The 25,766-nt window shown below is 47.3% G+C and overlaps 3 protein-coding genes across 9 annotated transcripts in view; 2 read left to right on the top strand and 1 right to left on the bottom strand.

Moving 5' to 3' along the window:
* The window catches only part of WRN (WRN RecQ like helicase), a 36,215-nt gene extending 32,317 nt beyond the window's left edge, over positions 1 to 3,898 (top strand). For all 6 annotated transcript variants that reach the window (XM_080343475.1, XM_080343473.1, XM_080343472.1 and 3 more), the window contains exons 32-35: positions 178 to 340; positions 1,360 to 1,574; positions 2,413 to 2,484; positions 3,498 to 3,898. In XM_080343475.1, coding sequence (XP_080199601.1) covers positions 178 to 340; positions 1,360 to 1,574; positions 2,413 to 2,484; positions 3,498 to 3,620 — 573 coding nt within the window. In that variant the 3' untranslated portion in view covers positions 3,621 to 3,898. The remainder of the gene's footprint in view (positions 1 to 177; positions 341 to 1,359; positions 1,575 to 2,412; positions 2,485 to 3,497) is intronic.
* A 25-nt stretch (positions 3,899 to 3,923) lies between these two features.
* Positions 3,924 to 24,340, top strand: GTF2E2 (general transcription factor IIE subunit 2). 2 transcript variants are annotated; one of them, XM_080343496.1, is made up of 9 exons: positions 3,924 to 3,970; positions 4,424 to 4,590; positions 7,386 to 7,499; positions 13,555 to 13,646; positions 14,163 to 14,270; positions 15,015 to 15,197; positions 15,680 to 15,773; positions 22,903 to 23,018; positions 23,398 to 24,340. In XM_080343496.1, the coding sequence occupies exons 2-9, from the start codon at positions 4,428 to 4,430 to the stop codon at positions 23,515 to 23,517; spliced, it is 990 nt and encodes a 329-aa protein (XP_080199622.1). In that variant the 5' UTR covers positions 3,924 to 3,970; positions 4,424 to 4,427; the 3' UTR covers positions 23,518 to 24,340. The 2 variants fall into 2 exon arrangements, with proteins under 2 accessions (XP_080199622.1, XP_080199623.1); XM_080343497.1 differs by lacking the exon at positions 7,386 to 7,499.
* On the bottom strand, positions 8,649 to 8,942 carry SMIM18 (small integral membrane protein 18; the record flags this gene model as incomplete). The annotated part of the gene is made up of 1 exon (XM_080343504.1): positions 8,649 to 8,942. One exon carries the CDS (start codon positions 8,940 to 8,942, stop codon positions 8,649 to 8,651), a length of 294 nt encoding a protein of 97 aa, XP_080199630.1.
* Positions 24,341 to 25,766: the final 1,426 nt, after the last annotated feature.

The following is a 25,766-nucleotide window of genomic DNA, read 5'->3' as shown; positions in this document are numbered from 1 at the left end:
AACTGTGAGGCAAGAGCATCTGTTTCCTTTGTGATGGAAATGGGGAGCTTTGCTATGCTGCTGGGTGCCAGTATTCCCCAGTTACTGTTTGGGAATGGGAGGTCGCCAGGTTTTGAGCTCTTGGGTGTATTTCAGACACTCCTGCCATCTCAATTCCTTCTGCCTGTGCTTCCCTAGAGCACCATCAGCGAGACGAGGTCTCTGCCTGTTTCGGAGGTCGGCATGCATCTGTTCCAAGCGCTGAAAGCTGGCTGCCCGCTGGACCTGCAGCGCGCGGGTTTGACTCCCCACATTCAGCAGATGGTTTCTGATGTTATCTGTAATCCCCCCATCAACTCCGGTGAGCATCGCAGCCCTGACCTGAGGCTTCTCATGGTAGAGGGGTGTGGGTGAAGGGAACAGCCAACCTGACAGCTCTGCTGCTGCTTTAGGGAGATCCAGTTATTTCTGGGAAGCCTGGCTGTGTGAGGCAGGGCCTGGCAATGCCAAGGTCATTGCTTTCCTCTCAGGCTTATGTTTTATTAATAAAATAAGGCCATTGTGATTCAGTAAAGAGCAAAAGGGAGTAGGCCTTTATAGATCCTGCCACTATATTGTTGAAAAGATTAAGGTATCCTTATGAAGCCTGTGTTTACTCAAATTTAAAAAAAAAATAATCAGCCTGGCAAGGTCTTCCCTTAAGTACTGGGATCTACAGCAAATATGCTGTAGAATTTCCCCAATGAATCTTCTCTGCTGGGTATTTATTTGTTCATGGTGAGGAGGCAGAATAGTGCAGGAAAAGGATTTTTTCCTCCTATTCATGTGGTGCCATGGGCTGGTTCAGAGGTCAAGAGAACCATGAACAGACTGGTGGCTCCGAGAACGAGTGACCTGAAGTTCAGTCTTGGCCTAGTAGCTTAACTTAATTTTCTGACTTGTTTGCTTTGTTACTCTTGTCCTGTTGTGGATTAACACATCTGCTCAGCAGCGGTTCCAGGCCCGGCCAGACTGTTTGCTCTCTGGAAGTTCCTGCTGTGCCGGTTTCTGTAGCAGCACGGCAGAAAGCAGGCGGCTTTTCAACCTGAGCTGCCTCGACAAAATAGTCCATGGCACCAGTGGGAGGCAGGCAATTCTCATGTTATTTAGCCTAAATATCTGAGGACAGCAAGATTGTTTGAGTGTGAATGAGGTGGGGATTTATCCTGTGAGCCTGTTATGTTTTCCTGTGAATAGACCCCTGTGTTGTCTTACTTTTTAGCCTTTACCTTAATCTACCCTGTGCTTTAATGAGGGGCAACTGATGTCTTACAGAATGTAAGAAAGCTGAATACTGAGCAAGAGGACTTAAAAAATACTGTATTTATTTTTTTTTCCAAGACACCACCAAAATTCAAGCAATTAGAAAGCTTGTTCCTGCAAATGTCGACCTGTATCTCATCAGGATGACCATTGCGTTATTGGAGAAAGAAAACAGAGATAAGTCTCAGGATGGCTCAAGTGTCAGAAAGAAGTTGGTGTGGTCAGATGGGCAGCAGGAAAAAACAGGAGCAGATCAAGCAAGCGGGGAAGATGACTCATGGAATGAAACAAAGGTGAGTAAAAGATGTAAAAAGCAGGTTTTGTGGAAATAATGTTTCATTTTTGTAGGAGCAGACTGAAAGATCTTTCATGATGTTGCTGTTTCCAGTGGTGTATAGTGTTTGTCTTCCCAGTCCAACTTTCCCTCAGCTTTGAGTGGGTCTGTGCCTCCCTCTGCTCTGAGGGGGATGCTCAGAGCAGAACCAGAGGAAGGGGCTGCCCCTGCGCAGCCTGGCTGTGCTCTGTTCAGCACGTCCTGCAGCTCATCTGTGGGACTCTCAGCCTGTCTCTGCCCCTGGGGCTCTGCTGCTGCAGGACCATGACAATGGCAGTTTAGTAGTGGCCTCAGAGTAGGGTTGAAGATCTTCTGCTGTCCAGCCCTTTGGGAAGTGGTCCCTGGTAAAATCCTGGATTTACAGTGTATGTGGCAGTGGAGGAAACAGCTGAAATTCCAAGTTCTCTGCAGTTGCTTTAACTTTGTCTCAAACAACTTTTCAAGCCTTGCCGTTTTGCTGAGTTGGTGGTGGCTTCCATCCCTACGTGTGTTCTGGTTTTGCAGTATCTGTGTCTGAGCAGCCTTGTCCCTGAAGCTGACCATCTGGCAGTCCAATTGCGTGAGCTCTGATTACACTTTTTTCTGCTGCTGTTAGCTGCTGGAATAAATAAGAGGAGTGACATGCTACTAGAAATTAGGTAACTCTTAAACAAATGAGTAGACTGCAGATTCAGAAGCTAATCCAAATAGTCATCATTGACTTCACCTTCAGAAGGTACACTGGTTCCAACAACTTTTAAGACTGCTAATGAATGTTCATGGATTTTAACAACCTTATGTTTCTGTTGCTTTTACAGGGTAATTCAATCCATCCAACATTGGAGGAAGGAGCTGAGAAAATGCATCTGCAAACGGGGCCTTCAGCTTTGGTGAGCAGCTGTTCTGACTGCAATAAAGCGTGGGGTAACCTCATTAACGAGGCTGTCGGTAATACTGATGTCATTGATCCGCAAGTCTCAGCTTGGTTGTTCTAACCTATAGCCAGTAGGCATTAGATAAGAAATTACAAATTAATTCCTCTGTGCCTACTACTTAATTTTTAACTAACAGCTTTGCTGTGAAAACACACTTGGAAACACAGCATTTAGGAGTCAGAAGCAAGGATTTAAGTTCTCAGAGCCTCTGTGGTGAAGTATTTTCTAATAAAAAGAAAAAGCCAGAGTACTGGTTCCACTGTGTCTGAAATGGATGCATTTCACCACAAAAAGAAAAAAAAAGTAAAATGGATAAGAAAGTGATCTCATTGAGCAGTGATGCTGGAACTCTATAAATACAGACTCATTTACTTAGGGGGAGAAAAACAACCTTAAAACACAGGGTTCCTGTTCAATCAGATCTGTGCAGGTGTTAATGCTGTGGTAGACCTACCAGCCGCTTCCCTCCTGTCCTGTGGAGTCAGAGTCTCTACTGTATCATTTTCAGAGGCTGTTTGGCTGCCTTTGCTCTTAGAAATACAGTGTTGGGTGAGTTTGGATGCTGGTGGCATCAAGCATCTATATATTGATAGCAACACAAGCTGTGTGAGTGTATATACAGCATTTTGTCTCTGACAGTACTCTTGCTGTACCACTTGCTGCGGTTTGCAGCTGGATATTTATATGAGGGCAAAACATGATGCACAGCAGTGGTTATTCATGGTCTAGGCAGCCGCTCCACCTCCCTGAAGCGAAGGTCCGTGTAACCTTGCACACACCTATTTTACATGGTGCAGAATGATCTGCGGGGTTGCTGGTGTGTTCTATCTCTGCTCACACAGAGGCGCTGCAGTTCCCGTTGTGTCGATGGCTGCTGTTGTGATTTTTGGGGGGCAGAGCTGTATATGTGTCAATGCTTTCCTCTTTCTATGTTGTTTTTTAAGTAATGTTTATTTTTCTTCTTGCAGAGCTCGCATCCCGCTTGTAAAAGAAAGGTGCCAGAGTGGTTTGGAACCGCAGAAGTGTCTGTTGTGCCCCCCACCCAGACCAAGAAACCCAAAGCAGACACAAGAAAAGGCATTTTTAACTGAACACAGAACCCCGGATTTATTTTACTCATCCTTCAACTCTCAGAAGCCTTATTTCTTCTTTGTAGCTCATGCTGCGCCTCACCTTCCTTGAGAGGAGGGAGATTCTAACCTGGCAGCAGATAAATTACTTTTCACTGTGTGAAATTTATTACTATTAAAAAATAAAGCTAAAGTACTTTTAAACAAAATAAAGGAGTGCTGGGCCGGGTTTGGAGGCGCAGGCCTGCGGGCCCGTTGCCACGGCAACCACGCGCCCACTTCCGGAGCGAGGCGCCGGCGCGGGGGCTGCCGGGAGGGCGGGCTGGGCCAATAGGAGGCAGGCAGCGGCGGGGCCTGCGCCTCGCGCTCCGGTGAGCGGCGGGGACGGGGGAACCGTGAGGGGAACGGGGGGGACGGGGACGAGCGGCCTCCGCCGCTGAGCCGGCCAGCGCTCCCCTCGGGCCTCGCTGCCCGCCGGTGGGGTCTGGGCGGGCGGTCGCGTCGCTGCCGAAGTTTCCGTTGGTGCCGGTGGCTGAAGCGCCCGGGCCCGGCCGCCTCCCACCGGGCGCTTCAGTCACCGGCGGGCGCTCGGTGTCCGGCCCCATTGCCGTCCCAACCCACCGGGCCTTTAAGACCCCGCTGGGAAATCCCGCCCTCAGGCTCCTTATTAAAGTTGTGCGCTCTGACACTAAAATGCACAGAACCGTGGGTTTGTTGAAGTCCGTGCGCGGCAGCGGGAGGGCGCAAACAAGAAATAAACTGCGCTCTTTATCGCCTTATTGACTCAATTACCGTTTGTTTGCCTCTTTCCTGGTGCCGGGCAGAGCCATGGAGCCCAGCCTGCTGCGGGAGCGGGAGCTGTTCAAGAAGCGGGCCCTGTCCACGCCGGCCGTGGAGAAGCGCCCGGCGCCCTCGGCCGACTCCGCTGCTGCCAAAAAGAAGAAGGCGAAGGTAGAACAAGGCGGCTCCTCCGGCTCCAAACAAAGCACAGGTTGGTGAACGTCTCCTGTCTAAAGTTTGTTTGGTATTTCCCATCTCTGAGAGATGGTTTAGTAACGTGAGGCCGTCTATCCGTGAATTTTGCTAGTGGCTGTCGTCATTCTTTCTCTTAAATTGATGCCTTTTTAAAGAAATCAGTTTATGCAACATGAAAAAAGAATTTTGCTGCCATGCCTACAGGTCAGGGCTTGTCCTGTGACATCTTTACTGTTTTCAGTTGGAGGAATCGCTCCCACCAAAGTGTTATTTCGAGTGAAACTCAGCTTTGCTCTGTGGATGTCAGTAAATGCCAGACCCACAGGATGAGCAGTGACAGCGGTTTCATTCTTCTTCTTTTTTTCTGTTTGGCAAGAGAGGGCTTAAAACTCTCCTTTTCTAAACTGAAAGTCATAGGCTAGGATGAGAAAGATTTTACAACTTATATCGCATCTGGCTATTGTGTTATGATTAGCAATCGTTCCTGTTTTACCCGGGAGCTCATCTTTGGTCGTGAGCACCAGAGCTCCGGTAGATTTCTGTCTGCCAAGCGTTTCGTTGTTTCCCTGGGCCGGTGGTGCTGGTAACACCTCTCTCGATGTCAAATAAGCATTTAATAAAGCAGCGCCAAAACCGTGTGAGCAAATAAAAAGTGCAGCACCTGTAGCAGCAGGGACGGGGTGTGTGTGCACACAGCGACGTGCTCTGCGTTTGATGTTGCCATGCGAGACGTGTAACTTGAGGAGCCTTCTCAGTTCTCTGCAAGCACTGACCGTCCTCTGATGCGCTCTACAGGGCAAACTAGACATCAGGAGCTACCATGCACAAAATATCCTTTTGTGCACATTTATGGCTTGCTTGTATTTTGAATCCCCCCTGTGGCTTTCTTTTAAGCTTTAAAAGAAACAATAGGACTGCCATCAGCAGAGAAAAGCGTCAGGGCCAGCAGGAGGAGTGGAACATCTGTCTGAGGGGAAGAGCAGGGAGTCTGCATGTGTGCCTTCACCTGCTTGGAGCACCAAGTGTGTCAGCCAGACATTTTCAAACAAACCGAGGCAGGCCAGGTTTCCATTGGCCCCTTTGCCTCACTGACCTCTCCAAATAGAACTGAATTCTACATGGAATATCCTAAACTGCGTATCCCGAGTGAGAGCGGTTTGCTGGGAAAGAGGGATGGGGGGCCAGGGAGAGGGTGGGTGGTTCAAATGTGAGTCTGATCTGGAGGAGCTGAGTAGAGACACAGCCAAGCAGCAGAGCAGATAAAGTAAGTGTCATTTCTGTGGTTTTGTGGGCTGAGGATTTCTTTAAGTGCTGTTGCAGCTGTCAGATGATTTACTGACACAAATAGGAATGTGCCGTTGCAAGTAAATTTGCGCTGTCTTTTACGCTGCTGGCTTCATTCCAGACAGTATCAGAAAGTATCAGGATTTCTATAACATTTTTATGCAGAACCATTTCAGCCTCCTTTTGTTTTCCCCTGGTGAGTGTGTCCTAAGTACTGCAAAAGCAGCAAAGGTGCGAGAAAAATAACGGAGAGTGGACCAACTTTCTCACTCGTGTTCGTAGGAGTTGGTTCAGAACACGTGTTCAGGTTGGCAAGCGACCCAAGTCACCCTGCGATGCTGCAGCATCAAAGTCCTTTGCCCCAAACCCCACTTTTATTGGAACGACCAGATTAGTATGTGCCTGTCAGGTTACGTGTGTGCCAGAGAGGGGTCTTGGGGAGATGGAGTGAAAACTGGTGTTGAAGGATCCCTGTCCCACCCCCCCGAAGAAATGAAAATGAAGGGGATCCGTCCTAGTTGTGTGGTGTTTGACCGCAAAGAGGGTAAGTACTGTCACAGTGGGTACGTGTCAGCCCTGCAGGTTCTCCATCGCACCATGGGTCTGACTCTGAGAACCTGCCCTTGTCCCTTTTTTGGGGAGGAGAGGCATTGAGATCACACTAACGTTGAAATGACCACATAGCTGAATCTGGCCTGGCGTGATTTGTTGTGAGCTTTCCAGCGGGAATAGTTGCGCTGATAGTGGTTTGAAATCATTATTCAAACAAGCAGTTTGAAAAAATTTGGAACTGCCTGTTTACTTGGTTCAGAATAGTAAGTGAAAAATAAATAAAATAGACTGTATCTGTTTATTTCTTTTTATTGATTGAATAAGTTGTGGCTAAGGTCTTAGTCTTTACCCCAAGACCTTTGTCTCGGTGATCATAGCCAACAGAAACCCAGAGCTGAAATCTCCAGGAGCTGTTTCACAGCTTCGCTTCTCTGGCACATTCTGCGTGAGGGAGATCTTTACCTTCTGCTCCTTGTGCGGACACCCAGCTGCCTACAGACACCCGTGGGACAGGATGAGTCCCGAGCGTTTTCGCTGCGTGTGCTTCTCAGGAAGGCGCGAGACCCCGGAGCCGGCGCAGCAGAGACCGGCAGCGATGGTGAGCGTAGTGTTGGAACGCTGCGGGTGGAACGCAGTTCTGGCGCCATCCGGAGAGTTTCCTTTCAGAAAAGACGCTCGTTAGTTAATTCGGTTTGTCCCGCTGGCTGCTCTTGAGCAGGATACCTGTCTTCTGGGGCTGGCGCTGGCAAATACAGCAGAAGGTAATGAGGCACCTGCCCTGTATCCCTGACAGCAGAAGGCATTATTGTCTGTCTGGGCCTGAATCCTAAATTGTCTTATATTCGGGACATCAATTAATTGTGCTTATAGTTTGATTTTTAGCTTAAAGCGTCCTCTGCACGTTGAAAATTAACTGTAACAAGCATATCAGAGACAAATGGTTGCAGTGGCCGTTGTGTCGTTCTGTGGTTGCAGGAGGGACTTGGCTTCTCCCGGTGAATCCCTGGACTCAATCTGCTGGTACTAACCAGTGGTCTGGCCACCTTGTGACACCAGCTCACCAACCAGGAAGAGCAGGAATCAAATTAGGTATTTTAGTGTGTTCAGATCACCTGGAGCTTAAGCGTACCAACCTTATGGAGTTTATATTAAAAAAACCCCAAATATATATATAAATTACAAGTAGTGGCCGTAGCACAAAGGCGTTTTTGAGTGTTGTAGCTTACTCGTCCGTTTGATGGTTAGGTGGGTTTCGTTTCCCTAATGACAGGGATATTATTTGGCTTTTCTCTAGTGAAATATGTGGTCCCACATGTAGCCCTTGTCTGGTTGGGACGTTTCTCACAGGCCTATTTCTCTGTGAGTTCAGGAGCATGAAGGAATTGCTGACCGTTACCTGTGGCCACACTGTTGGACGCTGTTATTACAGTTGTTACGTGTAACTCCTAAACTTCTGTGGTTTGAAAAGCAATAGATGCAACAGAGCTACGGAAGAAAAATAACCTGGTGAGCTAGAGGTCTGAGAGCGTTAGTTGTGCCTCAACACCCAGGAGCTGGTAAAACTGCTCAAATATGAAGTATGAGGAGAGCAGTTCTCTGGAACGGGAGAGGGGAGAGAGCAGGGGTTGAATTGTACCACCAGAGGCCAGGAAAGCCTATTTTAGTGACAAATTCCACGTTGGCTTACTTTTCCTCCCAGCACCCTCTAAAAGCAAGGAACCCATAACAAGAGGAGCTGCTGAAGGCAAGAATTCACACAGGCCTCTCGTGTCTCCTCTCTCGCCCTTCAGCGCTTGGATCTCCTCTATTTTTTCTCACCCCTCATGCGTCTCTCCCGTCTCCACATGGTTCACCCCCGTGGGGGGATGCTGCTGTGTCTTTGTGCTGGGCTTGATCGGATTGTTGAGCAGTTTTGTTAAGCAACAGTTTTATGCACGTTAGACAACATTTGTTTGTTCAGGTAGACAAAGATCTACGCTAGTAACTCAATACAAACAAGAGAAGTTCATTTAAAAACAACAATCTTTTCTTCCCCCATAACACTGCAACAGACCATCCTTTTGCTAAGCACTTGGAAAACCTTTGCCGATTATCCATGTTCACATCCAGAGCTAAAACAGGAACTGTTGCTATTGTTTTTAAGTCTAAAAGAAAAATGTGTGACTTGCTCATCCATAAGGTACGAGCTGCTTTGTTCAAGGCGTGAAACCTTCCTCAGGCGCTGCTGCCCAGTTTTTCCTACACCACCTCTGTTTCGCGCTTTCTGAAGCTGTTTAGCATGGCCCTGACGGGGTTGGGTTCATTCTCCAGATCTTTCATAGTTTTATTTTTCACGCAGCAGCAGCAGTCCAGCAGCTCGTAGAGGAAAGCCAGCACCACCAGGGAAACTACTGTAAAGATGAAGATAATCAGAATAATAAAGCAGGCGGTGTTCCAGTTGTCGTGGAAAGGGTAGATTTTCTGCACTTGGAAGCCCAGGGGCTGGGACACGGCTGTGGTCTCGTTCCAGTGAGTGCCGTTGAGGGTTGCCATTCTCCGGGAGTGCTCTTAGCGCCTTGGCTCTCACAGCTTTGGGGCTGAAACAGAAAAACAAAGCTGGTGAGGACTGTAGTGATCACGAATACACTCTGTTGTTGTTTTTATTTCCCCAAGCTTTAAGAATTCAATCTCAGACTGGGTGCTGACACCTCCTACAAACACAGATTGTTGAATACGCAGATCTGCTCTCAAAAGTATCAAACCCAGAAACGACAACCTTGTGATTTGTCTGGTGCACTTATTTTGGTGATGACTGACCCGTGTGTGCATCATGTAGTGTAAGTTATTCTGGAATTAGAGAGCTTTGCTTCTTTATTTCAAGTATACGCAAAGACAAGAAGGTGACAAAGGTAATTTTCGAGGTACACTGTGGTTTCAGTGACCTGTCCTTTGTCACTCTGGAGGTTTGGGCTTGTGTGCTGTGAAAGCCTCAGCGCCCTGTTGGCATCCCTAGCAAAACAAAACTGTGAACCTCCTTCTCACGCCTGAGCGATTAGAAGAGCTTTCTGCAGGTTAAGTTCATTGCAGTTTGGTTGCTTATTTGGGGTTTTTTTTCCCCTCATATTTGGGAGAAATAAATAAATCAGTCTTTTAAAAAAAAAAAGAGATAAATCATGACTATTTTAGAGGGTGTTTCCAGAGAATGGAGCTGAACGCTTGGTTGTTCTTCTGTTGAAAACCCACAATCCTAGTTTCTGAAATTTCCACTGCCCCTGTGGCACTGGGCACGTTCGGGAATCTCGGCCCACTTGTGGTGCCGTGGTCATAACAAGGAAAGCCGCACGTTTCTCAGGAGTTCTGATTTATTTCACTTGCCTTCTCTGCTCAGCTGCCAGGAAAGCACTGCTGTGTTCTGCCCAATAACGGCCCGTTTGGACCCCGCAGGGGCAGAAACCAAGACGCTGGCTTCAGCACATCTGCCTCGGGTGCTGCTGTCGAGCCACACGGCTCTGGAAAGGCGTGAAGGAGGGAAAGCAGGTTGTGCCGCAGCCGTTTCTGTGCTGTATCCAGAACAAAAAAAGCAGTTTTGTCTGCCTCTGAGTTTCTCTGCGGATTGTGGATAAGTAGGCGGACGAGGTGTTTGGCAATAACGTCTTTACGGTTGTGCATTTCTTTTTCCCTGGCTTTGCCTCCCAAAGCTGAGGGACTGTGCATTACTTTTGGTGTATAGTGGAATGTAATCCAGATTGGTAACTTTGTAGGAACCCAGACTCTTATTTCCATGCCTCACTGGTTTTTTGTTGCTTTGAACATGAAGCAAAAAGTGAAGACTTCGCTATGTTATTGCAAAATAGTCCTGGCTGCCCATACTGAGTTTAATTTCATTTAATAATCAAAACAAAGGGGCAGCGCTGATGTTTTGTTCGTTAAGCTTTGGGAAGTGGCCAAGTCCAGGCATGATGGTGTCTGCTAAACAGGTGACTCGGGGCAGCCAAAGCATCCGTCATTATTTTTGAAAAGGATATTATGAAAACCATGATGATGCAGCCAAACCAGCTTGCGATTTCTGTCTGATTTTTGTTGTTCAAATATTATATATTTTGTTCTTTATCCTTTTGTCTTTAATAGATATAAATTGAGACAAAATGCCTTTGTTTTTGGGAAAATACCTGGCATTAGCATGATACAGGTATTTGTTGGAGGAGTCGCAGTAACTTACCGTTTCCTGTGCTAAATGTGTAGCTCAATACAAGAATTTGTAATTGAATACACAGAGTATGACTGAGACGAAGAAGATTAATTGAACTTTTTTTCTTAAGCAAAAGTTTGCAGAGCAAATCAAAGCTAAAAATATTGATGAGTTTGGTCTTGGCTTTCAGAGCGTGGCTTGGTTAGGCCAGGGTCTGGGCAGGACCTGCATGAGGCCAAGCAGATAAATGTCAGTGGCTGTAATTACTAAAATACAAGACTCAAGGAGCTGTTGCTGAGCCTTTGGAATTAACACAGCGCTAATAAGCTCACCCTAAGCAGTCGAAGATGGGCTGGTTTCACCTTTCAATTTTACTTATTTCCTAATGGCACAATTTAAATTCATATTGTAAGCCAGTCTGATTTGTGTGCGGTTCAGCTCTTGTACGTACCCAAAATGTAATGAGTTAAATATTTAATGAAAATGGCTTCTGTAAATCTGTATTAGGTATTAATTGAAAAGTATCGTCATCCTTAGACGCTGCAGAGAGCAGCTTTATTTGCCGTCAGATTCACAGAGCAAAGGGAAATGACTGGCAAAAATCACTTTGATGCAGTAGCGAGCAAGTCCTGGTTAAGAAAGCCCTGAACAGACATCCTGGGGTAACAGCATTTCCACATCTCCTGTGGATTCTGACCCCTCTGTTTGCATCACATCCATCCACATTATCCGTCACTGCTCTGATATTTGCAAGGACAATAATAGGCAATGGGATTTTCTTCCTACCCTGACATAAAAAATTCTAGCACAGGTTTCTAGCCTGTCAATGAATGTAGATCTCTTCTAGGCAGCTTCATTGATACAGGTCACAGAATACCTGCTCAGGAGATGCCGTTCTTAAATTCCAGGTTTAGCTGCCTTTGTTTTAAGGAAAATCCTTTTGCTGTCATTTCTGTAAAAACGTATAGAAACAATTGCAGGGACTGCGAGTCTGCAGCAAACGAGCCGCCTCCCCAGCGAGCACCAAAACCCATTTTGTGTGCTGAACCGCGGCTGGGTGCGTTAGCTCCTCGGTAAGATGGAGCGCACGTCAGCTTTCCATTAGCGCTCAGACGGTGAAAGTGCTTGTCTGACAGCGCAAGACAAGCTCCCCCTGCCTCCAGCGGCACAAACCCTGCGCAGCCGCCGGGAAAATCCTCCCCGTTCTAAGCAGCTTTTACAGGCTCGTAGGTTACCAGCATATTTTCTCCCAGTAATCAAGATAAACCTTAAGACAAGGGTATAAAACGCCGCACGCCTACCTGGGGTCTGAAAGGATGCTGACGAGCGCTGCGCTGGTCCCTTTACTCAGCACAGCCCGTGGCACAGCGAAGATGGAGCTTTCCCAGCCCCGGCCAGAGCGCGATGCTGCTGACAACTTCCTTTCTGCTCATTTGCATCAACCCCCATCCCCAGCAGCAAACCCTTCACCTATTCGACACCTATTGTCTCGAATAAGAAACAAACGCCTTCCCGCTCTGGATTTTTCGGGATGCTCTTTGTTGTGTGTGGCGGTGGCCGTGACCCCCGTCGCGTTGTTCTGGTTGAACCGCGGTGTTTGAAATGTCGGTATCCGCAGCTCGGCTCCGCGAGGGCTCGGGCTGACTCGCTGTGCAGCGCAGCAGGCTGTAGCCAGGCAGATTAAACGAGATAATCTTGATTCAATTGACAGAGCAAAGACGTGATAAGTCGTCTTAAATATTTGTCCTACCTCTGATTTTATTTTAGTCACTTTAGACCTCTCGTTACACCTATGATTTATAAAATGTCCTTCATGCATGTTAATTTTTAATGATAAAAGGGGATCCTCGGGGGGAAAATCCCTACAGGCTGTATTTCCAGACAGAGACAGCGTTTGTTTTTCTCTTTTCTCTCTTAATTTAGTAACTAGAATAAAATGTTCTTCTGTAGCTGGACTTACAGCGATTATTCTATCTCAATTTTAGAATTGTTGTGCTGTATAAATCCTCTAATGCAATCTCATAGCTTGACAACCACCAGGCGCCGGGTTTTAGGTTTGGCGTTAGGTTTTTCACCGTACTAGCACCAGTCCCCACGAAATCTCCACGGTCATTATTGAAAGCGGGTTTGTTTGATTCTGGCTTGAGATGCGCTGGGACAGACAAGACACAAATTCACCTGAAGCGCAGTGATTGCAGAGACTTCGTTTGGAGTTTTCTGTGAAGAACGTGACATCTTGGGTGCCTCTTCTGGAATACAATGATCTTTTTTTCTTCGTTGTTTTTGGGCACAGCGACCCCCTCGCGCTGCCCCCTGTCACCGCTCTCCTCCGTGCTCTCAGTTAACACACTCACCTTAATTGTTCTTTCCCTCCCTCAGATGATTTTCCCACAGAACTAGGAGCTCAGGGTCTCTGAGGTATCTGCTGTCCTGACAACTTTGATCAGAAATCACCAGTGGATTAAAAAATGCCTGTGGTGGCAAAGCAGGAATTTTCCTGTTCTGGTATAGCTGAAATTCGGAAAAGCTGTTACCATTAAGTCTTAGAAACATTGTGCTGGGAATGGGCCTGTGGCTTTTGATCATGGTTTGTTGTGGATATTTCTGTTTAATGTGCCGTGCTACATAATTAATAAAACGGTCATTAACAACCTTGCAAGATTTTTTAAAAGGATCTTTACACAGCAGCAAAGCTCACGATACATTAAGACAGAACCAAACAACGGAGAAGATGCTGAATTAGCGTTCCGGTAATGCAGCGCGCCAAGGGGAAGTGTTTGGAATAGAAATTCTCCACTAGAGTGCTTTAAAATTAAAACCAGAAAAAAGGCGCAAGACAACAAGCACAGCCCGTGCCTGCTGTGTGACTCCTTAGTACTGTTTGGCAATAAAGGGTGCGTGAGCAGGAGCGGAGTGCAGGGCCCACAGGGTGTCGTCCAAAGCAACGTTTAATTCTTTGTTTTCTCCTTTTTGTAGATCACAGCAATGGGTCATTTAACTTGAAAGCCCTTTCAGGAGGCTCTGGCTACAAGTTTGGAGTCCTTGCTAAAATAGTGAATTATATGAAGGTACGGTGTTTCCGTGTAAAATTCCAGTGCTTTGAAATGCTTTAGTGACTTATTCTCCTGTGGTAGCTGAAAGACACTGAATATCTCAAACTTTTAAATTCTTCAGCTGCTTGTTGAACTCAAAACGCTGTTGGTAAACAAAATGGTCAGTGTATTGTTCCATTACTGAAATCCTAATTATTCCAGATCACTTTAGAACTAGGAGAATAGTTTTTGTTGGCATTATCCAGAGGATGTGGAAGATGCTGACAGCTTTGAGGATTCTCGAGCTCTTTGTCAAAACGACGTGTTCTTTGGTTCTTGACAGATGGCTTTGCCATCATTCTGAGCTGGTACTAATTTGTTTTACTCAAATTCTCAAAAAGCCCAACTTGAATCTCTGGTGCTGTGTGTATCGTGTCTGTCCTGCTTTTCCTGAAGTGGTTTTGTCATCACGTTGTACCAATTTTAGTTACATAATTGAGTCGCTGAATAAAACAAGTCCAGAGCTCTCATAGATCCTGTTTTCTTTTCCAGACTCGGCACCAGCGTGGGGACACACATCCCTTAACCCTGGAGGAGATTTTGGATGAAACGCAGCATTTAGATATCGGACTCAAACAGAAACAATGGTTAATGAGCGAGGTAAAGAAAACATACGTTTGGATTTTAATTTGACATCAGAGGATTATGGTAAATCTGAATTGTACGTTTTCCCTCCTTTCTTCTTTCCGTGTCTCTTCTCTTTCTCCTTTCGGGGTCAGGCTGGCAGCTGCAGAACAAACTGAGTGGAGTTGTCCTCTGTCACAGGTGAACGTCCCTTGTGGTGCTGGCTGCACCGCAAAACTCATTTGGAGCGTATCTTAAATCCTTTCAATTGTCCATCCTGAGTAAACTCCCACTGTGCAGGGGTCCTCTCAGTTTCTTCTACAGCTGCTTCCTGACTCCTGTTTTGTTCATCCCTGGGTAATGCATTTGGCATTCATAACATCCGTATGACAGGAGCTCAATAAATAGAGATATCTTTTGCACTTTATAGTTCAGCCAAAGCACACTTTGTTGCGTTCCCTCTTGGTTTTATTTTCATTCCTTTCTCCAAAAAGGAACGTGTGCAGCTTTCTGCCCTAAGAGGCTTCACACACTTTGGAGCCCGCAGGCACTAAGTGAATTATACTAATCCTCCTTAGGTGCTTTGTGTTGCAGTGAATTATGCCTAGGCTGCTGGATCTAGGATCCGATGATTTGAAACCCATTTCAAACTCAGACCTCCAGAGCGGCCGCTGTAGCGTGTGACTGACGCGCTCTAGCTGCTCAGAAGCACGCTGGGTGAAAACAAAGCTAATAGTGTGCACGCTTGTTCAAGGTTTGAAATGTATGTTGCTGTTACAGGCTCTGGTCAACAATCCGAAAATAGAAGTTGTGGATGGCAAGTATGCTTTCAAACCCAAGTACAACTTGAAAGATAAGAAGGCTCTGCTCAGGCTCCTGGACAAGCACGACCAGCGCGGGCTGGGAGGAATCCTGTTAGAAGACATCGAGGAAGGGCTCCCCAACGCACAGAAAGCCATCAAGGTGAGCGGTGTGCCTGTGATCCAGCGAGCCCGTCTGCTGAGCTCCTCAAACGGGAGGCAGAGGCTGAAAGAGAAGTTTCTCCTGAGCTTTTCCTGTTCTTGTGAGAGCTCAACAGCTGTTTCAGAAGGTCTGATGTTGTAGCTTTTTCTGTATTCCATCCTTGACTTTCAGATTTGACTTGATGTCTCAGCGCAGCTGTCAAAGCTCTTTCTCATAAAAGGCTTTTGATCTCCTACATTCCAACTGTAGGCATTTAGTTCTGGTTTTATACCTTGATCTCAGTCCTCTGTACCTCGTCTTAGATTTATTAGCGTACTTACCATCAGCCTCCGTTTGGGATGCTTTTCATGGCAAGCCGCTTTGCCGCTTCTCTGGTTTGTTGTGCTTTTCTTCGCACGAGGTCTGGGTCTGTTGTTCAAGTTGGAATCCTTATTCCTGGAAACAAAATGATTTAAAGTTATTCTTTTGCATTTGTTTTTGAGGCTTTAGGGGACCAGATCATCTTTGTGAATCGCCCTGATAAGAAGAAAATTCTTTTCTACAATGACAAGAGCTGTCAGTTTACTGTGGATGAAGGTAGGTGTTGCTTTACAGATGTTTCTGTGATAGTTGATTTGAATTAATCTGAAGCACCTATATATATAAAAGCAGTTTTCAGGTAGAGCAGTCTTTTATGGTGATAATGAAATTTTAGGTATATCCAGGTGTCAGGAAAATGCTTTATATTAACACAAGACTAAGACTAGTGAGTTCAGGGGTATTATCCACTGTTTCATGATGGATACATTGGAACCTGGTGCCCAGAATCCAGCGATTCCCTTCGAGTGCAGCGGTACAGAGGAGACTCAAAACTGCCACATGCCACATAAAGCCATCTTACCATGGAATGTCACATTACGGTAAAAAAGGGGAAGAGCTTTGATAGCAACTTGAACTGCTCCGCTTACAGGACCGCAGAACAAAGCACAAAGCTCTTCTTTCCTTGACTAGCTCACAGAGAGTCTTTGTTTTCAATAGAATTAATCAACTGGGAATGTGTATCATTAACTTATTTGTTATGTACCGCAGTTGTACTCTCGGTAATAATAGCTTTCTTCCACAAACATAATTAAGTGGATGTGACACCTGCATTAAAAAATATAAAAACTCTTTCAAAATATTGAAGCAAATCTCTCTTTAAACCATAATTTCTGTCACTTCTTGATAGTGGCAATCGGAATTGTATGTGAAATGCAGAATTAGAAGCTTGTACTCTGCATTCCCTGGGGAATTCGTCGCCTCCCAGATGCCTGAATTTACCATTGACGCTCCTCCTGTTCAGGTGGTGTCTCGGTCAGGATCCTCACGTGGCCAAGACATTTAGAAGTCAATGCTATATTGCTCAGATAAATCTCTTAAGTCTTTAGCCACCACTGGCTGTGCGACAGTCACGATTGCTGATCCCTCCTTCTCATGTCATTTTTTCCAGATAACAGGCATCCCGCCACCCTAAGAGAGTTAGCAGAGGGAGATTTCTATCTTGTTGCTCCAGGATTAGCTGGAGTTTAATATAAGAAACCATTTTATTAAGATGTAGCGAGAGACATCTGCCAACCCTTTGTCAGGTAGCCGGTATCAGTCCAAGGCTGTGCATATACAATACGTTCTATTTTAGCACTGATGTGTTTAGCGGTGAGCAAAGCGAGCCATTGCTATGAAAGCGGGGAAAAGCTTAAAAGAAAATTAAAAAACCAAACAACTCGAAAACCCCTCAAAAGAAACTGTCGAAGCCGTTAATCTCCCCATGCTGGTGGCGTTTTGTAAGGACAGGACGCTGGCGTGCAGTGCATTGCATTCAAGGTGGCTTGGCTGTTTCATCCGCAGGTGGCAGCACGTTCCCAGCTGATCACAAAGCGGTATTTTTAGGTTTCTTCTTTTGTTCTGTTCCTGCTGGGTTTGTTTTCCGTCTCCTGCTCCCGATGGTGCTTTGTTCTGAGAGGGCAGAACACTCTCTCTCTTGTGAATGTTGTGATCTGCCTGCGTGTGCCACATCTCCTGAGCGGGTTTGCTTGCTCATTGCAGCTGAAATGGGTCCTTTTTCCAGCCGTGTTGTCCTGCGCTGAAGAACACCCGTCCTTCCTGAGTGGTTTTGCTTTCCGATTCCTTCCAGAGCACCACAAGCACGTCTCTTAGGGAGTCGCTGGCAGAATTCCCTGCGTGCAGGATGAGTTATGACGCCTTTCTGCCTTAGCAGTGCTTTTCAGCTCATTATCTCCAGCAACCTTAACAGGAAGTTTTCTAGAAGGCTGCAAAGTAAGCCTTGAAGCGTCGTCAGGCTCTTTGATCTGGCAGCTGATGACAGTTCAAAATATGTTTCTAGTTTAGTGGTTATCCTTAGAAATCAGGGCTCTGCGCTCCTCACTGCAGGATTCTTGCGTATGACACCTCTCTGCAGTCTGAACGTGTGTTGGCTGGGCTGAACACCCTCTAAAAGTTACGTGTCCTGTTGTTGTACCCAGTTGTTTTGGTGGCCAAACAAGCTTTTCTTTCTCCGCTTTTGAAAACAGATGCCGACGTGCTGCAGCAGCAGTGCGGTACCTATATATCGGCATCTCCAGGGAACCGGAGGAGGTTTGTGCAGTAAGGAACAGCTTTTGTTCTTCCTTTTATGTGGTTAGCCAAGGAGGGTTCAGATTGCGCGTGTTCCTTCTTGACTTCCTGACTAATTAATCTTCTGTCAGTGGTGTGTAGCTGAAAGCGTTTATACAAGCTGGACTAGATTTCGGGTGCTCCAGCCAAGTAAAGCACTGCCTTTTTGGGCTGCAACCAAGCGTTCACCCTGTGCCGGCTGCATTTCCAAAAGCCAGTCTGATTGCTTCACTGATAGAGATTGTAAGGCAATACAGGAAGTATTTTAACACCTAAAAATGTGGATACTTAATTGTACATGTTTTTCCATATCCTTGCTAAGCACCTCTGAAGAGATCCAAGAAATGGCCAAAGCCTCTTAAATTTAACAGTATAAAAGTCGCTTGGGATCAGCGATGACGTGGGGTTCTGGCGTTGAATTCAGAGGTGGTCCAGGGGCACACAGAGCACCTTTTCCTTCTGGTGGAAACCCAGCGCTGTGCCGCTGGGACTGTTGGGAAGCAGGACTCCATCCTCCTCACTACTCAGTTATTTCTTCCCTTCTGCTCTGGGATTGTTCTTGTCCCGTGCTCAGATTTCGGCTCAGCTCACTGAAGATTTTTAAGCTGTTTTAATCTCTGGCAGATTTTATTACCAGCGTGATGTAGCAGTTCATCTCCAGAAGCCATCTCAATCTTTTTACGAGAGCAGGTGAAGGGGGCAGGACAAGCTGCGCCGAAGTCACCGTGCAGCCGTGTAACCATGACTGTGTTCCCTAAACGTAAGCGTTTATAGACAGGGAGCATGTTAAGAGAGTAACTGCTCAGGAAATGACAGCACAAATAGTTTTCCAAGTGCGGCACCCTGCGATGCAGGAAGCTGGGGTGGCTGTGCATCCTTACCCCAGGGTACTTTGGAAAGAGAAGGTGTTTGCAGAATCTTGGTGGTGCTGCCCTCTGCTTTGCTGCGTGGTGGTGACTGCAGGTCAGAGCTTGCTGGTTTAAGTCAGGGCATTGTGATGCTGCAGATGTTAACAAACGTCTAAACTGGCCTTTCCTTCAGCTCATGATCTCATTCCCTTCTCTCGTTCCTTAAAAGACCAGAAGTCAGTGATCTGGAGGAGCAAGGGAGCAGCCCATGAGTGGTGGTGTTTCCCCCAAGTTAAAATACTTTAGTGCTGAAATTGGAAGATATTGCACATGGGATTTGTTCGTAGTCCAGGCAAGACACCAGGCACCTGCCTTGGGCGCCAGCATCACCCAGGTTGTGCCAGGGGAGGTTGAGGTTGGATCTGGGGAACAATTTCTTCCCCAAAGGGCTGTGGGGCATTGGAACAGGCTGCCCAGGGCAGTGCTGGAGTCACCAGCCCTGGAGGGCTGGACAGACGGACATGAGGTTCTCAGGACATGGGACAGGGACAGGGGTGGGGGAACGGTTGGACCCCATCTCAGGGGGTGTCTTCCAACCAAAATGATTCAGTGATTCTGTGATCACAACTTTCTGCCTCTTCTGAGGGAGATCTGCATTGCCATCAGGACTCCAGAGTTCTTCACTGGAAACGTGTCCGTCTCCTGGGGGTTCACAGCACCTGAAACCCTTGGGAAGTTTCTCCCCAGGGGATTTTTTCCGGGACCCATCTTGTCATAGCAGACTCAGCGGTAGGAGGAATTGTCAGCTTGCTGCAGTCAGGTGAAGCCGAGCTGTCTCGACAACTGGACAGGGTTTTTCTTTTCCTTCCATAGCTATGAGATGCATGTTCTGGCTGGTCTATCGAATAGTTTAGTGGATCTGATAGAAGACTCTCTCACCTTTGCTGTGCTCTGATGGTGTAGAGGACACGGAGAAGGAAAACTGGATGTGCTCTGTCATGGTAACGGTTGTGTGTGCTGCAGGAACGCGTGCTCCTGGGCCTGTTCTCCATGCCTGGCTGCAGCAGGGCAGCACATGGCGAGCTTTCTGCACCAACAGCCCCTTCCCGAGAGGAGAGGAGGATGAGAGCCTCTCTCGTGATCTACCTTTTACAAGTGGTTACCTCTGCTTTGCTGCTTGCAGCCACAGCAAAGGCCAGGGTGACGTTATTTCAGGTTCTCCTCACAGAAGCTGGGAGAAATCTCTGTCCCAGGTCAAGGCTGTGAATTTGGAGGTGCAGAAATAGCGCAGCTACAAATGCTGAGGATTTATTTCTTGAGAGCTGTAGTTATTGCCAGCTTTTCCCATGGATTCTCGCATTGCAGAGAGGATGTCACAATAACTCAGTGTATTCCCAAGGTGTCAGCTTTCCCTGGCTGATAGGGGCATAGTCCTCGGAGACGTGTGAAGAAATCTGACAGGTAACGTGGAAATGGTTCAGTGCCAGCCAGCCAGCTGCTCTCTTTCTTCAGTTGGTGCATTTAGCTCCGTGTCTGGTGCTACACTGGATCGGTTTGGTGATGAGATGACAGATCTATCCCCTTTTCCCTTTAGATGGCACCTTCAAAACAAATGGCTGGTGTTCACAGCTGTCGGAAGGGCAGCAGCTCTGTGCTTCTCCACCTTTATCCCATGTGTTTGATTCCAAACCAGCCCTTTCACACCGAGTGTTTAGAATCGTAGAATCGTTTTGGTTGGAAGAGACCCTCGAGGTCATCAAGTCCAACCATTCACCTGTCACTAAACCATGTCCCTGAGAACCTCATCTACGCAGTTTCCAGGGGGTTTTGCTGTTGTGATTTCCCCGTTTCCTGAGCATTAGGGTATTTTAACTCCCTACATGGAGCTTGGGCAGGGAAATACGGTTCTTTTGCAGTTGCTGGGATGAAAGCAATAGTGCTGAATGCAGCCGGATTTCTGGAGGAATTTTTAAATGGGGTTGCAGATGCTGTGCAGTGACTCTGGTGCAGCCAGTTAGCAGATTAAATTATCCGTATGTAAAATCCATTTTAGCTTTGCGCTTTTCATTCGTGGTGACTGTTATGTTTGTATTTCCTGGCTTAGTTCAAAAGAGTGAATGTGAAAGTGTGATGGGGGTATAACCGCTGCACGACAAAAAGTGCAAAATGCTGTGGTTAGATATTAACCATGACCAGCACTTGGGTGCGTGTTGGTCCTCGAAGAGCTGGCCATTGATTTTCTAGTGTTTAATTTTTCACTTCTATTCCCTAGAAGAATGCAGACCAGTTTCACCTTAAGCACACATCCTCGGCTTTTTCTTTTGCACTGGGGCGTATTCATTCGTATATTACGGACTCTAAGAAGTAGACACATCATTTGTGTTTGTAGCAGGACACCGTAAGTAGGACACGTGCCATTTTGAAGTTATCAAGTGTCTGCTCTGTTACCACTCGGTGTGCACTGTGCGTGTGTCTCACAGGGATCTGTTTGACGCTCATGCCTTGATATGAAGCCTCATCACTTACTGAGTGAGCTGCAGAAACGCCTGACGTGAAATAGGGCCCCTCGCAAAGCATCGTCCTGCGTTTGCACACCCGCCCTCTGATTTACCTTCCCAGACGCTGGCAGGTCTCGGTGTCCAGCCCAGTCCTGTTGGGGACAGGAAGGACACGTGAAAATGAAAGAAATAGCTTTAAAGAGTGTGTTCTGCTCAGACCGGAGGATGCGATAGGACCCTGTTCAGACTTAATCTGAGCACTCATGGCTGAGAAATCTGTCTGTGTGTTCGGCTTTGATCACAACAGCCTTCTGCACCTGCCGCCACAGGGTGAGGTGGGAGGGGACGTGTGACCGCCGGACCGCGGGCTGTGCCCAGAGCCCGGAATCACACCCAGGACGGAGGAGCAGACGGAGAGCGTCACGAGTACCGCGTCAGTCCTTGCATTACACCGTCTGTGCTGTGCAGCCCGTACGAGAGACGCTGAGCACTAGTTCCTTGTCACCAAAAGTGGCGTTTTGACAGGATTTGGTTCTCTTCAGAAACGCTGCATTACCAAAAATGAACATTGGTTTTTTTGCAGGTGAAATTCCTTTCTTTTGTTTCCTGGAAAGCTCGAGCAGCCCCTTACTGCTGGCAGCAGGAGGAGGGCGAGACCTGAGACTTAAAGCTTGTGCTTTGATAGGAAAACAAGATGCATTAGGAAGGGAACTGGTCCGAATCTGTTACGTACGCCTTTTGTGCAGCACGTCTAGAGCCTTGCGTCGCCTGCCGCATCGGACGGCTTCCCGAGCTGCAGAAATGGGCTTGTTTTGACAACCGTATACTAAATTTATCCGGAAAGAAAGGGAAAAAATTCAGTCTTGCGTTGCGCTGAGTGCCTCGTGCTTTATTTATAGTTTGTTAGCCAAACCTGCTGACAGGAGATCTCTGACTTACTGCCCGGGGAGCGAGGGAGGGAGGATCGTACCAGCCGCTGCCTGGGGAAGACATTCCAGAGGCTCCGCGGGCTCTGCGTGGGGCGCAGGGTGTGCGGGCAGATGGCAGCTGCTCTCATTAAGACTTACAGTCTCTGTCTTTTTTTTCCTGCTGCTGTGGCTTTTAGGGTATCTCTCATCTTTTTAACACCAGAGGAATTCTAGTGATTTATTCACTCCACGCCACGGCATGTATTACAGCGATAAACGAGCTTAAACCCACTGAAGTAAACATCTTGACACTTCAGTAAATCAGACTACGAGGTGACAGGTCTCCCAGGCCAGTGGCAGCTGAAGATGCGCAAATGAAGCTGCCATTTGTGGGTGGCTCTTGCCCTTCTCCAAACAATTTGGAACAGAAGCTTATCGGACACGTTGGCAATCCACACGGCAATAGAGATGCTTGGCAAAAGGAGAGACTGTAGCAAACCAATGTTAAAAGCCCACGTCACCCATGGGTGCTCCCGATGTGCAGCTGCACAGATGAGAATTGGCTCATTTTTCCTGTTGGGGGTGGTTGTTGTTCTGTTGGTTGGGGTTGGGATTGTTTTTCGGAAGCGTATGCAAAGCTTGGAGCGAGTGAAGGCTGTGTGATCGGTGGTTGCTGGCCCCGATCGCCGCGGCCCTGCGGCCACACACCGACACGCTGGAACGCCGCAGCATTTCAGATCGGGTCTGGCTTTCTCCCTTCGTGCGGGGGCTCACCCAGGGTTTGTTCATCGAGGTGTAAAATGAGGTTTGTTTGGTGTTTCAGAGTTTCAGAAGCTGTGGAGGAGCATCCCTGTGGATTCTATGGATGAGGAGAAAATTGAAGAGTATCTGAAACGGCAGGGTATTTCTTCCATGCAAGACGCTGGACCAAAGAAAATAGTAAGAGACACAAATTATCGATCTTTCTAAGAGATTCCCCCATCCTGACCTCACAGTGTTCATTCCAGAACACTGGTGAGCCTTTGCACAGCCACTTTGTGTAGTTTCGGGAAGTGTGACCCGTTTTAAGAAGTTGTGAAGAGCAATGCTGTAGCCAGCAGTCAGGATTTTTATAACTTGTTTGAGCGGGTGTCATCCGGGAAGCTTCAAGAAGAGGTAAATGTCAGAACTCCCGCGAGTGGAGCCTCTGCTTGAAGCTGTACAACACCTTAGGAGGAAAAGAATAGTTGCTCTTTAGGGAAAAGGTTTTCCTTGTCACATGCGGCACGGCGCAGCTGGGGGGCAGATCTTTTGACAACTGTTTTATTTCTTCTCCTAGGCTCCCATTCAGAGGAGGAAGAAACCAGCCTCTCAGAAGAAACGTCGGTTTAAGACTCACAACGACCATTTGGCCGGAGTATTAAAAGATTACTCCGACGTTGTTCCTGGCAAGCAGTGACCGGGGGGATTCTGTAGCAAACGTGTGTTTTTATACCGGCTTTTTGCCGCTCGGGCTCGGCGTCCGCTCGCAGAAAGACTGACTGTGTATAGTAATGTGATGTGTTCCCCCATCCCAGCAACCGCCCGGGTGAAACAGGTTGGTTTAAGAGCAAGTATGAACTACTAAATATAGAGCTTGATTTAATTAGCTGATGGGAAATGTGTCTTTAAGTAAGAGGTTCTCACCAGTTGCCTCCTGGCATAGAGTGATAAATGGTGCTCAGCATGTAGCGCAGGGGTTCCTGCTCAGTGCTTCACTCTGCTTTTACCTTGCTTCATGGGTATTTACCTGGAATTCCTTCCAAGGGGCTTTCTAGTAGAATTGAATACAGCGTTTGTATTGTTTAGGAAAACCTTTTCCTAAAATCAGTGCAGGCAAGTTTCCTCCGCAGTCGAACACAGCCCGGGTTGTACGCTCCTTCCTTGCCAGGACTGAGCTTTGCTGAGCCGGGGGTGGAATCTGGGGCTCAAACTCCGAGAGGTTCCCTCTCCCGAGCTCCGGGCCGGCTGCGGGGGGGCACGCAGCTGGAGCTTCCCCCTGCGCGTCGCAGGTTGCCCTCGGCGGTTTCTCCAACCCGTTGTGGACGCACGAGCGTTGCGGTTCCGCTCTGCGCACCGGAGGGACGGAAAATGAGAGTGTAATACTGAAGCCATTTTTTTTTTTTAAGTAATAAACTCACAACGCTGGTTTCCAGTGTTGCTTCCTTCAAGAACGAGAGAGTCAATGTCTTTTGTGCGTCTTGCGTTTTCCTTTGCAAGGAGGTAAGGGCATCTTTGCTATATTTTTATCTTCTCAATGACTTATTGTTCTGGGCTAACACTGTCATTTTGTTATCATTCTTGTCTGGGGGAGGGGGAAAGCCAGCTCATTCCAAACTCCCCGTAGACGCCTGATGTTCTGCGCAGTGATGTGGAACGCAGCCAGACTCTGTCCTCTCGATCACTTATTTTTCTGCGCCGAACCCGAGCCAGTCAATGCTGATATTGTTTGCACGGCGCTGCGGGAGAGGAGCTGCGGCTCCGCTCTTGTGGGGCGAGGAGCAAGGATATGATGGGAGACGGTGACATCTCAGCGCCCGCGGATGCTGCTGCGCGCACGAGCCTGACGGGTCGGGGGTTGAAGCGAAGGCCGTCAGATCCGGACACGTGAACAGACAAAGAAACCAGCTTGGTTGCTGAGGCACCAACGATTCCTGCTGGCTGGGGGGAGCGCAGGAGGACAAATACACTCATGTATGTGCAGCGTTCATCCTCCTGTGCGATACACCTGATTTCAAAGAGCGCTCTTTCGAGAAACAGACAATGCTCCAGCACCGCACATGTCGACCTTGTTTAAAACAGCTGCTACATGCCAGTAGGACATTTCCTCTTTTTTTTTCTTAATTTCATATATAGTGCATTATACATATATATATTTATAAAAATATAAAGCATGCTGCTCCAGCTGGTGTTGAAACAGTTTTTCCTTCCTATATCTTGCAGGTCAGCACAAGCGATTCCTCGTGGAGCTGCTTAGTTTTCCCGTGGAGCTCTGGTTCGAAGCACACGCGGCACTTACAAAACCGTTCACCTCTCTGTCATCCTCACTCACGAACATTAAAACAAAGGGGTCTCTTCCATCTGCTGCATTTTGCGCAGTGATTTCCTTTTTCTGGTGGAGGTGCTGGGGGAAAGCAAAGCTCTTAGTGACCTCTGACCTGCCTGTCCTGCCTTTGGGGGTTTTATTGGGGCAACTTCTCCAGCGCCTTTCATAGCATTATCCCTTCTGCTCCGTGAACCAAAGGCTGAAAGGCCGGCTCTCAGGTAGGTTCTCTGCGTTGTTTCTCTGCTGAAGTGATTAAGGTAGTAAAGGCGTCTAAAGAAAACGCCTCTGGCTACTTTCAAAGACTAAAAATATGTTAGGTCAAAAAATAGGAGAGCAGGAAAGAAATATTGAAGATTTGGGGCTTGTTTCTTTATTGAAGATGCTCCTAGCAATCCTTAGGGGATTTTTTTTCCAAGATCTATTAAAAATCAAGTGATGTGAACATCTCGGACTGCATCATCGGGAGGCTGTTTGCCGAAAGCGTTTTGGTACCGCTCCAATCCGCTTCATCGCAGCACCGCGGCGAAATCCGGCTTCTTGCTGGAGTTTAGCGTAAGAGTTCACGGCTGTTAAACCAGTCTCACCTTCCTCTGGGCTGTTCTGGTTTACTCCGTGTCGCAGGG

The sequence above is a fragment of the Nesoenas mayeri genome, assembly GCF_963082525.1.
Source record: "Nesoenas mayeri genome assembly, chromosome: 4".
In the NCBI taxonomy this organism is placed as follows: Eukaryota; Metazoa; Chordata; class Aves; order Columbiformes; family Columbidae; genus Nesoenas; species Nesoenas mayeri.
Note: the sequence above shows the minus strand (reverse complement) of the source record. Positions and strands in the feature narration are given on the sequence as shown.

Bases quoted from the DNA above. Each gene is read 5' to 3' on its own strand.
- GTF2E2 (XM_080343496.1), top strand. From the start codon at position 4,428: ATGGAGCCCAGCCTGCTGCGGGAGCGGGAGCTGTTCAAGAAGCGGGCC. The intron at 4,591-7,385 runs GTTGGTGAACGT...CTGTGGTTGCAG, and splicing joins CGGCTCCAAACAAAGCACAG to GAGGGACTTGGCTTCTCCCG. The intron at 15,198-15,679 runs GTGAGCGGTGTG...TTTGTTTTTGAG, and splicing joins ACGCACAGAAAGCCATCAAG to GCTTTAGGGGACCAGATCAT.